A 13137-nucleotide genomic window follows, 5' to 3' on the forward strand; every position below is an offset into this window, starting at 1 on the left:
GACAGTATTTATGTAGACTTGTTTCAGCATAATGTGAATAGGAACTCTGTTTCACGCGTTAATGACAAAGTCACATGAATGAGCATTAAGTACGAGGAGGTCAAATGCATGTTATAGCTCAAAGATGCTCACTACCTCAGTAAATGTTTAACTAGCTGTTTAAAGTAAGGTCTTAGCTCTACTTACATATGTTTGCTAGGATAGATTAGTATTAAAAAAACTCTCTTACAGAGGTGCAGTTTTTAATTGCCAAGGATTTCTTGAATCCATGTCCCTGAAAATAATAAGTTCTGCTAGCTGAAGATTATTTTTTGCCAAAAATAACTGCATTTATACTACAGCATTTGTCAACAAAGCTGTATTGACCAGCAATAAGGAAAGGGCTTATGTCTATGAAAAAAATTATACCACTGATCAGCAGAGCTATACTCAGAAGAATCCAGGGCCTAGGAAGTCCTTAGTTTTACATTAATGTCAGCAGCTTAAATTTTTACAAGTGATGGCTGTAAGAGTAGCTAATATTATGGGTGTACTTTAAAAATTCTGGACCAAATATAAATTTATTGTTAATTTAGCACTGCCTTTCTTGATATTCTTAAGGTAATTTCTTTTTTTTAACTTCTGTGAAAATAAAAAAATACTTAGAGTGAAAATTGTTAATGTCTTTAGTACAATTAATTATTTGCCATATTAATAAACTGCCATAAGCTGTTTAGAAACATGAACCTCCTGACTCCGGAGGTGCTTTCCAGTAAAAGAACCAACTAAAGAGCAATCCTTCCTGAAATCAAGGGCACATACAGCTTTTTAAAGTCGCGTTTGAATCTTCCCATTGGGGATTCTGCTAAATGATCACCTATCTAAATGACCAGTAGCCGTGCTATTGGAGTAGTTGGCTAGTTTATCACCTTTAACAAAAAGTCCAGCTGCTGGAACTTCATAAGCCCTCAGCTAGCTACTTATGCTATCCTTAAATCACAGGAAGTAAACAGGGGCCCACAGAAGTGTTAGAAAACGCAGTCCCGTAATCCTCTCAGAACTTTCATTCAGGTTGCTTCCTTGGTGATAACCTGTTGGATTCCCGTGGATGATGTGCAGGCCGTAGGTCTTTCTTAACGCTCTGCATTTATTGAATTATTGATTTTACAGAGGAATATTGTCAAACTTTATAAAGGTCCTAAAATGTCTGACAAGTATTACTTTAAAACCTGGTTTTAAAACAATAATCAGTCTCTAGTGAAAATTCATAAAATTTACTTTAAAATACAGTGTAGTTGCTACCCTTGCCTCAAAACTGCTTTATCTTCCTAGACAGAAAATTTAATTTCCTAACAGTTGATGCCCCAGTTTTGTCCCCTGAATCACACTGAAGTTGTATGTCTAAACTAAATGTTAATACCTTCCAAATTTTTATCTCCAATGTTCTTAAGCAGTACGACTCAAAATGTAATCATCAAAGTACTAATTATATGAAATATTTTTTTTTCATTCAGAAATTGAGTCAACATGAATGTTACTGTTTGTACATCTTGTATGAACTGTAGCCAGACCAAACCGTGTTAGATACTGGCTGTGAGGACACTATCAGGACAGGGTGGTTTTCTTTCAAGCTGAAACCGAGAATAACCAGGATCTTTCCTCGTTTCCTTTAAATAGTCCCACAGAACCTATCAGTGTCAACCTCCACAATTTATTTAACACCAGTTAAATTCAGAATTTTCTCCTTAACAGGCTATTCCAGATCCCTAAGGAAATCCTTTAATCCTTCAGTTCCAGCACTCAGCCTGTCTGTATTGAACTCCCTAGTTTCTGCGTCCCTTTACACAGCACTGTCCTTTTCTTGCCTTGCCAGCACGCGTCGCTTGCATCTTGACTTCTGATACTCAGAACTCTTACGCTTGAGAAGTGCCTTTTCTTGGATTGCATGATTTCCTGGTAAAAAATAGCTAATGCTTTTTGCTGTTGAAACTCGTGTTTGATCTCTTTCTTCACCCACGGTTGAAAACTTTGTGTATTAAAGCAAATGGAATTGAATCAAATAGTTTGGGCCCTAAGTCTTCATAATAGTCACGTTGGTGCTTATTGATTGCTAAGAGGCAAGTGATATTCGAAACTTTCCTGGCAAAAAGAACCCTAGATAAAGAACAAAAAACAAACACCAAAACTTGTTACAGAGACAGCAATATTCCAGTGGCAAAAAAGCAGACTATCAGTGTAAACTGCTGTGAAGAACAAATGATTCCTTAACACTGACAATCCCAACCATCCTGTGAAGCTGCCTTTTCACTTTTGTCTTAGTTTCCTTCTCTGTCTTACTTTACGTACCTTCTGTTGTGATTATTTCTAGCCCAATGCTTTTTGAGTTGTTCAACAAGCCATTGGCAATTTCCCCCAAGAATACAAAGAAATATGTTATTACACGTAGTATGTCGTTGTCCCGAAGGAAAAAAAAAGGGGCAAAGGGGTCTTCATCCTGTCGTAACTTGAGGGAGGCTGAATGGGTAATTTCATCACTTCTATGGCTCACGGTCACATCTGTTTCCAGTGGGTTGGACAGAAGATGCATAATAGAGACGTTATCAATACTCCATGGCGGGAATAATATTCAGTAGGTACTTGGCAGTTAGAGGCACATCTTGGGAAACACGCACTTATATCTCAACAGATGGCTGACTGAAATCAGTTACCAGGACAATCAGTTCTTTCATCAAGTTCTTGACTTATTTGCCAAACAGATTCCTAGTAAATGATGAAAAATTAACTCTGAAGATCACATACACCTGAATACCACTGAAGATAAACAAATGGGAACTTTATTACATTCACATTCAGCACTGGCCTATTTATCAAAAAGACAGACTGAAGTCTTACTGTAATTCTGCTGAATTTAAGGGTAAGGGGACAGTGTTGAAAAAGATTGCTGATACCCAGATTTACTGCAGTGGGTAAGAACTATGTTCTCCTCTTCCAAGCATCAGATAAAAACTATGGCCACTACTTTTTCCCAGGTTGTATGAGAAGTCACTCTTTAACTGAACCATGGCGTATGACTGACTTTTCTGTCTCTTCCTCATAACTTGGAACTTGAGAACTTCTTTTACCAACAAAGAGGAAAAAGATTAACCTCATGATTTTGGAAAACAAATGAGTTTTCAAACCATCTATCAGTAGTGGTCCTATTGGCTACCCACTGGATTTCTGATCCCATATCCATTTCACAGACATTTTGAGAGGGAACAAAATAAACATGAGTTAAAGAATTTAGCGTGAACTATACTTTACTCTAAAAAAAGCTAAAAATCTGTTTGTCCACAACAGAAAAAATAAAATTAATGACCATCTGCTCCAGGAAAAGCATGTCTCAGAACCCCTGGCAGTGCCGCCTTTGTCAGAAGTCCCAAGATTTTTTTTATCTCATTCCCACAATTGGTTTGATTTCCAAGATAATATTCAGCAGTCTCCTCTTTTTACAACTACCATGTCTGTCTTTCTCTCTGTTTGCATGTCCTAGTTGAAACAAATATATTTAAACTGACATTTTCCAATATTATTTCCTTTCAGCTATTGATCTCATAAATAATTTGTTGCAAGTGAAAATGAGAAAGCGCTACAGTGTGGACAAAACGTTAAGCCACCCGTGGTTACAGGTATGGCTACAAATTCCGTGTCTTTTCTTATTCATTTAGGCTTTCAGTATATAACAAATTTTCATCTTTAAGCGCAGTAGAATCTAAGCAAATCTACAAACGTGAAGATATTTTCAGATCCTGAGAACCTTATGCTCCTTCACCAATTTGCCTATAGTTTCTTATTAATTTTTGAAGTATTAGATTCCAATACTAAACTCATGTTTTCAAAATACATTACAAAAATATTTTCTTTTTTTTTTCCACTGAGAACATGATATAAATATATATATACACATATATATATATATATATATATATATATATTTAAAAAACAAGCCTTAGAGTCATTTGACTTAAATCATCCTGTTGCCTGGAGCCTACCTGATTCACTTCTTATTAAAACTAATTAGTCAGCTTTCACTTTGCAGTCATCAGAAGAACTAGTGAAGTTATATGCTTTCCAGGAAAATATGTTAGCCACCTTCAATTGAAATCTTCAAGAAAAAACTGAAATGTTAGGAAATTTTGAGATGCTAGCAGACACTGTCTTCTGCTCCTCATATGGTAATTTTTTTATCCTGACAGCAGCCAAATCACTGCAAGTCAAAGACCTAAAACAGAACCAGTGCAGTGAGCAGCCAGGGCCCGTCCCACCACCCCCAGTCAGGGAGCAGGGACGGCTGGGGGCATTGGGCCCCTCCCTGGAGACCAGGATAGGCTGAGGCCAGGCTGAGACATCAGCCCTCGGGATCTCCCAAGAGGTCCACATTTGCGTCTAGGAAAGTGCTCATGCCATAGACACGGCACAGATCAGATGCGTGATCTACAGTCTCAAAGAAATCTTTATCCAAACTGAAAACTAGTTCCTACTCCAGTACCTTACAGTTCCAACTGTTTCTCAAAGTAGAAGGTGACCTGCTGGTATAGGAGGAAAAGGGCTGCAACCTCCTACCCTGCACCCTCCTTCCTCAGGCACATTTTTCCTGGGCCTGATTTCTTCCTCACAGGTTTCCTGTCACGCTCCAGTCTTTTCCTCCAAGACTGCTCTTCTCCCGGGCAACCATTGCAGAAGGCATTTTTCTGAGCCTTTGGGGACCAAAGAGGTGATCTGTGCTAAGGCCTGCAGCAAGGGTGCTCGCTGTCTCACATGTTGGGACAGTCCTTCCCCTCTCTATATCCACTTTTTTTTTTTTATTGCTTGTGCAATAGTGAGTAGAGGTGAACCAAGATGAGGCAGTACAGCAGCAGCTCTGGCACCGTGGATGAGATGAGTTCTCTTTCCAGAAGAGCCCAACCTTGTGGGCTAAGGAAAGATAACAGTGGTGCAGGGCAGTGGGATGTAGAGATGATTTCTGAGAGGATGCCTGGGTAAGAATTGGGCCAGGGTGTGAGATCGTAAGGATGAATGCGTTCATGCGTTTACAGCGTGTGGGTTTCTGGTGCTGTGGCTGGGTGACCAGGGTTCTGTCTTAGGTTGAGACAAGGTGAAGGAGAAAAAGAAAACTGGATACAGGATTATGAGCAGAGGTTAGTCTGCATGGGGCTAGGATTGGCTTTATTACTGCAGCTTCATGTGTGCTTTGGGTGGGAATAAGAAAAGGAATTGTTAAATTTGAGATGTACTTTAGGCAAATCAGAGGCTGCAGACCATGATGGTCTAAACAGCATGAGAACCAAACCAGTTTCCAGCCTTAGTGTTTACTGTCAACAAGGAATTCCAAAATACCCCGGTGTTTAGACGTGTATGTCTCTTTGAGCACACCAGTAATTGCCTAAGTTTGGAAAAACGGATTTTTTTCTAGCCCAAGCTGAATTTATATACTGCACCGTTATCCTGAGGTGGAGCGCCTGCCTTGACTGTGTGATACAGATCACTAGGATGTACATGTATGATTTAAAGATGTTTCTTCTTCCATATTCATCTTATGACTACTGTGAGGAATTGTTTTACCACCCATGTTTCATTTAGATATTATGGAAATCTGTAGACCATCCATACATTCTGCAAAACAACCCATAACATCTCCATACTATACTTATGTCAGAGTTTAATAAAATTATTATATCAAACAATCCTCTAGAGATGAAACCTATCTCTATAGGCAGATTTTGTATTCATTAATTTTAAGATTTTTCCATTCCAGAGCAAGAGGAATGCATGACCTTTAGATTGCCGAGTTAATAGCACTTTGCATATTATTGGTAGTAGAAGGGAATGCTATTTATTTTAGGAAATTTTAAAGTAATACTGTTATTCTGTTTCAGGACTATCAAACCTGGTTAGATTTAAGGGAGCTTGAATGTAAAATGGGGGAACGTTACATCACCCATGAAAGTGACGACTCCCGATGGGAACAGTATTCAGGAGAGCATGGACTGCAGTATCCAGCACACCTTATCAGTCCAAGCGCTAACCATAATGAAAACACCAAGCTAGAAGAAACAGAAATGAAAGCCCTCAGTGAGCGTGTCAGCATCCTTTAAGTTGCATCCCCTATAATCTGTCAAAACACTGTGGAATTAATAAATACATACGGTCAGGTTTAACGTTTGCCTTGCAGAACTGCCATTATTTTCTGTCAGATGGGAACAAAGCTGTTATGCTGTTACACTGTTGATGTATCTGAGTTGCCAAGACAAATCAACAGAAACATTTTTGTGTGACCAACTGTGTTGTATTTACAAAAGTTCCCAGAAACACTAAACTTGTTATTGTGAATGATTCATGTTGTATTTAATGTATTAAAACCTGTCTCCACGGTGCCTTTGCAAACTAGTGTTTTTCTTACTTGAGCCTCGTTTTGGTAAGAGAGAACTTTCCCATGAAGATCTGGGGGGTTTTTTTGTGCATCGTTAGTATTGTAATTGTAAGCAAACTCTTGAAGAGTAGATTATAACTGCTGTTCTGTGAACAACTTCTACCATTTGGATAAAAGCTTTATTTAGTGTCAAAAAAAATAGAAAAAGCAAAAAATAACGAATTGCATAGCACTGTACAGTTTCAAATCAGATAACCTGTGTGTGTGTGTGTCTGTGTATATAGATACACACAGACACACACACACATGCACTGTAACCTGCTCTTAAGCCTAAATGCCTTAGTAATGTAAACTGCAGCATATGTCGGTTGTATTTGCCCTTTTCTTAAAATATTCTTCTCTAATATGAATATTCTCTAATATGTACATTCAGAAGCTAAATAACATGTTGACTTTGTGTATGTTTTCAATAAAAGCCTTGTTAAAATAGGTTCATTTGATTGATCTTTCTGTTTAAAATATCCCTGGAATGGCATCAGGTGGAGTAGATTAGTTAATCATTAAGAAGCCCATGTGGAGGGAGGAAGGAAAATGCTGCCAGCTAACCTGCGTACCTATAAAACACACGTTGTAAGACCCTACTCAGACGATTTTATATCAGAAGTCCAGTCAGTTTTGAAATGTACTGGGGAGTGGGGAGTTGAGTACACTGATTTTGCACTAGTGAAATGAATGGGCATTTGTTTTTCAGAGAAAAGTGCTGCTTCTGCTTTTCCACTGACTTCTATTAAACTGACAAGGTTCCGACCCTCCTTCCCCTGAAAACTTCAAAGATACTAATTTTCATTTCTAACCGTTACTTAGTGTTCCAACCTAACCCATTTAGCTTTAACTGTGAGAGAGGTTCAGGCTGCACTGTAAAACACGTGCCAGGGTAACTCGGTGACAAGATGAAAATTATTCTATGCCACAGGCCATGTCTGAAAAAACCAGTTGATATACAGGTATTGAAGTGTGAGGCTGAAAAAGAAGAAATGCATGGGATGAGAGGCAGAAGTGTGCAATGATTAGAGCCACATGTGATAAACTTCTACTGATGTACTTGGCTTTATGTTACAATCATGAGCTTTTCATCAGATAAATCCATTGTTTCCTCAAAGAAGAGCTTTGTCCAGGGGAAGTTTAGGCCAGATACATAACGTGACCAGAGCCAACAGAATTTTACTTACTTTGCATCTCTACTGGACGGATAGTGTGTACTGTAGAAGAAATAAAGAAAAGGCTCCTTTATTCAAACAGAAAAATTGTATTTTATAGAAAATGAAAAAGTGTTGTGACAAATGACTTTGTAATCTCTTCTTCCTCCTCCCCACCCCTTTTCCCCTACTCCCACTGCCAGAAAAGACAGGCAGCAGTTCAAGCTCAGAAATCCTTTGCCACTTCAGCTGGACCCTGGAAGGAAGCTCTCTGATAACAGTAGCCGTGTAACGTGTCCTGAAACAGCTCTGGTTGGGCTGAGTTCGAATGTGTTGACTTTTCTGCCATGCTCTAATGCCTGTATTTTCGGTCAGGACTTTCCCACAAGGCTGAATTTGGCTAATCATTGGCCATTGTTTCTTTTTCATCCAGCCTTAATCTTAAATCACGTAAAATAAAAAGAGATTCAGGATGATTATAAAATTTCTGTCAGTCAAAGTGTGTATGTATGTTTAAAGGCAAGTCTACTTAAATGTGCAGTGGTGGACTCACGGATACATGAAGATTATATTCTGTATTTTAACAGCTTCAGAAGTTGGGGCCAAATTAAGTAACTTTTCTAAAAGGAAATTGAGGAAAATTATCAGAATCATATAGACTTTGTTCAGATGTTGATATCGAGTGTTCGTAAGGAGCCATGACCTCACAGAAGTGCCTTAATTTTGTTGTCTCATTCATCTGTGTTAACCAGTAACAGAGATTTAGAGCTCTGCTTTTATACTGATCAGTTTAGGTGAGTCAGGTTTTTATTAGTGGCTTGTTTTTATTTACAGTCAGCCTACCAACCCTTGAACAAAGGTAATTTTGAACGACACAAATTCTCAAAAATGTCAAATAGCATACTGGCACGCTGTTCTCAACCATAGACATTAGTCGGAAGATTAAAAGAGAAAGCAAACTACTTTGCAGCTTGCGATGGCATCTCTACGAAGCTGGGTGACAAAACTAAAACCAGCACAACTTTTAATGGAGGAAGGACATCGAGTACTTACGCCAAACCCCATCACCTGCTGATTTCTGCCATAACAACACTTAGCATGCACAAGGGTTTGCTAAGCACAGGCCTATGTTGATAAACGTACTTAATATCATGGAGCACTTTTGATAAACTGTTTACCAACAGAGCAGAGACAGAAGTATTAACAAATTGCTACTCTGCAATACTTTCTGACTAGCTACTAAACATGATTTCAAAGGAACTCTTGTTTTATTACTAGGGGCATATTATACTTCTTTTCCTCCCCAAGCCTTTTATTTTTAGTACTGAAGCTTCACCACTTTAAGGAATTTGTTGTGCAAATATTCATTGCTTTTCAAAAAAGAATCTGCCATTAGCCAATATAATAAATTAAAATTTTCCCTGCTGCTGTTCAAAAATGTCGCGCTGTGAAATCTGAGCTGTTTGCAGTTCAGCCAGACAGATGAATTCACTGATTCCTAACTCAAAGCCTAAATGGAAACTTTGTCTTCCAGATACATCAGCATCAAAGTGTGCTGAAGCAAATCTGGGGTTGTGTCATCCTACATGATTTTCCTTTGCTTGTTTTACTCAGGGAAAGGGAATGGTAGGCTGCCCTGTAGTAATGTTTCCATGCCCTTTAGATTTTCCATTAGGCCAACAGTTCCTGCGCATGCATCACGGAAGCAAAATGCAACAACGGTTATGCTGCAGATAAATACCGACCTGGGGAGGTTTTGATGGGATTTCCTTTTCTGCTGTCCTACTGCATATCATATGCCTATCAAGCACACACATACACATAATCATGCATCTGTAGACACGTTTATTGTGTTAGAGCTTAGCTGTGGAGTGCAGAGAAGTAGCCAACACATACGTGGAAGCTAGAACTTCTGATTTATGTTAAGTTGCCATTTTCACTTCTACCATCACCTTTATTCATTCAGATATACTTTCTTTATCCACTGTTTTGTGCAGGCAGTTTAACTAACTCAGCAAATAATAAGGTGAGCAAAAAGCAAGCACTTGCACAACTTTTACAGCTCAGCTGTCGCGTAGCTGCTCAGCTGCGTGTGACCATCCATCCACACCTTCACGCCGCAGGACGGAAGGGAATTCCTGTCAGTAAGCCTTGTCTCCTGTTGTCTCAGATACTACATCAGACCTCCTTTTTCTCAGCTTATCGGGATCTCTTCAAAACTATCTGGATATTCTGCCTTCCCCTTTTCTTCCTCCTCCCTTCTCTTTTCCCTCTGCACCTCGCTACTGAAAAGCCTTCCTAGAATCTCACTTCTCCGGTGACTATAAAGTTGTAAAACCTGACCTCATGGCAAGGCGAGAACCATCTGGTTTGTGTGTCAACAACAGTCATTTTTTTGTTTGAGAGGTTAAACAAACCAGATTATTTCTTTTTCGTTATTGGGTAAATCAACACCTCTTCTGTACACCTGAATTTATCCTTGACAGTAAAGTCACAGAGGTGAGATGGAAAATGCTAATAAACTGGGAAAAAAACCCAACAAAACCTTACTGGACTAACAGGAACAGATACTTGGCATTGTGTGAAACTGGGGAGAAAGGAAAAAAAGAAAAACTCCTAGGGAAATTTTAAGAGTGAATCACTGGGCAGGTTAACCCCCATGTACTTCAGTACATAAGACATAGTGAGAAAGCTCAGAGTTGGATAATTATGGATTATGGTGCAGATTATGGTGCAGTATTATTCCGATAGACCTACCAAAATATTGACACCCTGGAAAAGCTCTGCTTCATGCAGATAAACCAGAGCCCTGTCCTTGTAGCTGTTTAGCACCCCAAACTTTGCTCAACTTATCACTTTCCTGGAGATGTGGAGATGCTAATTTATTTTTTCTCCCTCCCCCCCCCCAAAGACAGGCTATAATTTATTCTAGCAACAAAGGAAGCCAGCCACATACTGCACTGGCCACCTCCTACCTTATGACCAGAACCATGATGTCTGAACCAAGAGTCTCATGTTCCTGGGGTTTACTCTGCGTGTGCCAGATGGTAAAGAGCTCAACAAAATCAAATGTAAGCCAGAGGAACTGACTTGGTAGGTCACATACTTTTCAGTGGTGAAAAATTTGACACCTGAATGGGATGCAGAATTTCAACTTGCTTTTTGCTCAGCTCGTTCCTAGCAATGCAGCAAGTGAATGCTGAAATCAGGGTCTACTGGGTGATCTGATGCTTGTCTGTGCTTCTCACTGAATCTTTGCTTTGCTTAGGTGAAGAACAGGGAACAAGCATTATAAAAAGTGTAAACTGTTTTGCTGCCTCACTGAGCACATCTACTCACTTGAACATCAGCTGTTCAGAAATAAGAATTTAAGAAAAGTCTACTTATGCTTTGGCCTGAAAAGTTGCTATTTTGAAAGGTCCCATGAAATGAAATGTTTTGCTTGGGCACCCAAGCACTGAGGTCCTACACCCAAGGGCGTCTAGCTCTGCTGTGAGCCTGGAGGGCCTGAGGCCTCATGCTGCAGAAGTCTGCCAGGCAGGGTGCCAACCAGGGGAGCAACAAGGAAAACAGGCACGATGAAAACGTGCCTTTAAGGCAAATACCGAAATCTGCAAGCACATGTGTGCTGCCAAAGTTTGACAAAAATTGGCAGATTCTGTTGAAGCATTTCTATCCAGACAAACTATTTTCCAATATGAATTTATGATACATTTGCCAACTATAACCTAAATAACTTCTGATATAACTTCCAAAATGAATAGCGACTTATTGATGATGACCTCTTACACTTTTAATGGGGGCTGATTTTTCAGTGAGTCTTAATAACTACCCTTTGAGAAGCAAGTAGTTCATTTTGCTTCCACTGTTGACTTAGGCGTACAAAAGCATGAGTTAATTTTGAGCCGTTAGGTCACTAAATTTAATAAGTGGAAAGAGTACTGACATATTCTTAAGAAAAAATAAAAATTGACTTGAGGGACCTGGCTCACATTCACCAAGTAAACAGCTGCAGCAGTTTAAGACGTTATTGTCTCAGCCCCCAGGTCTTTGTTACTGGACTTAGAGCGAAAATAGAACATTTCAACTTTTCTAATTGACACTGTAAAGCCTCTGAGGACAATTTTTATCTTATTGTTTAAGTTAATTTGCCGGATTGTGAGTTGGAGCTGCATTGCTCCATTCTGCCAGCTCTGTTACAGGGAGACATTTGGGAAAGGCGCAGGAGAGAGAGTGCAGGTATTGAACTACTGTAGCCAGATTTGGCAGAAATCGTGGGCCAGAGTCCTTGACTGCATTTCGCGAAAGTGAATGAGGATCTTGCAAGCCTGAATCCCTAAGGATTTCTAGGCATCTCAGGCTTCCTGATTTCTTCTGAAATAGGATTTAAGGTCCTCATGAGTAATTAAGGACTGCTGAGGTTTCTAACGCTGCCACTCTTGCTCATGGCATTGTGCCTCTACATGTACTCACCACAAATGATCGCTACAGGTGTTATGAATAGCAATCTTAATAAAAACAATAATTAAGATGATGTTAAAAACCCTTGTTCATGTAAAATGTATGTACCCACAGGCCCTATTCTGTCAAAAGGAAGTAAGTTCAAAAGCTTGTACAGTCAAGAACACGCATGGCAGAAAGTGGTGAAAAGTTAAGAGTAGGCTTTTGGCTCACAGCCCCAGGCTGGAAAACCTCTAACAGGCAAAATGAGACCTACTAGTAGAAACATAATGACTGCAGTCTTTCATAGGGAAATAAGGAGCTCTTAATAAGAAGCGCTTTTTATGTTCCTGGGCTAAACTCAACTTTACCTTAATCCTAATGGGAAGATTTGTACATCAAAGTTCCATCTGGAAAATGGGCCAGTTCAAGATTAACTGCTTTGAGTTTGATAAAGGCTTTTCCATATTCATTGTGGCCTGAAAACCGCCTCCCTTGCCTAAAAAATGCATATCTATATATATGCATATACGTTAATGGAAAGTTGGACGAGTTCCTATCAAGCAAAGCATCATAAGGATAGTGTTATGTATTTAAAATTGAAATACACCTTCTCTTTCTCTGAACTCAGTAAAACATGAGGGAAAAGTTTCACAGACTGTTGATTTTCAAGGTCACAACATTTCAGGAAATTCAGAGAAAGCTGTAGGATTGGGATGATGAATCCATACTTAGAAATTGGAAACAGCACAAAGAAAAACTGCTAGATATCCAGAATCCTGTTCCCCTTTTTACAACTATTGATGTGCAATACTTTGACCTTTTCTAAAGATTTATGACTATTAGCCACTTGTCTGTGAGAAAGTAGGCAAATACCACTGTTTGTGCTTCACAGCCAGGGTAACATAGGTTTAAATGAATAAACTGGCTTGCTCAAAACAAGCTCACATTAAAAAAAAAATCAACCTCAAAAGCAGCCTCAAAACAGGAATACCTTCACAGCCAGACATTATTCCAACTTATATTAGTTTTCTTATGGAATTAATGACACTTGGAAAGTACAACATTCAAAAATATGCAGGAATGTACAATATTCTCAGTCAGCCCCTCATT

At 39.2% G+C, this 13137-nt stretch overlaps 1 protein-coding gene across 2 annotated transcripts in view; it reads left to right on the plus strand.

The window, feature by feature from the left end:
* PRKD1 (protein kinase D1) overlaps positions 1 to 6858 on the plus strand; it is a 134460-nt gene extending 127602 nt beyond the window's left edge. For both annotated transcript variants that reach the window (XM_063332325.1, XM_063332326.1), the window contains 2 exons: positions 3562 to 3647; positions 5895 to 6858. In XM_063332325.1, the coding sequence (XP_063188395.1) occupies positions 3562 to 3647; positions 5895 to 6113 (305 nt within the window). In that variant the 3' untranslated portion in view covers positions 6114 to 6858. The remainder of the gene's footprint in view (positions 1 to 3561; positions 3648 to 5894) is intronic.
* The last annotated feature ends 6279 nt before the right edge of the window (positions 6859 to 13137 follow it).

The sequence above is a fragment of the Chroicocephalus ridibundus genome, chromosome 4, assembly GCF_963924245.1.
Source record: "Chroicocephalus ridibundus chromosome 4, bChrRid1.1, whole genome shotgun sequence".
Lineage (NCBI taxonomy): Eukaryota > Metazoa > Chordata > Aves > Charadriiformes > Laridae > Chroicocephalus > Chroicocephalus ridibundus.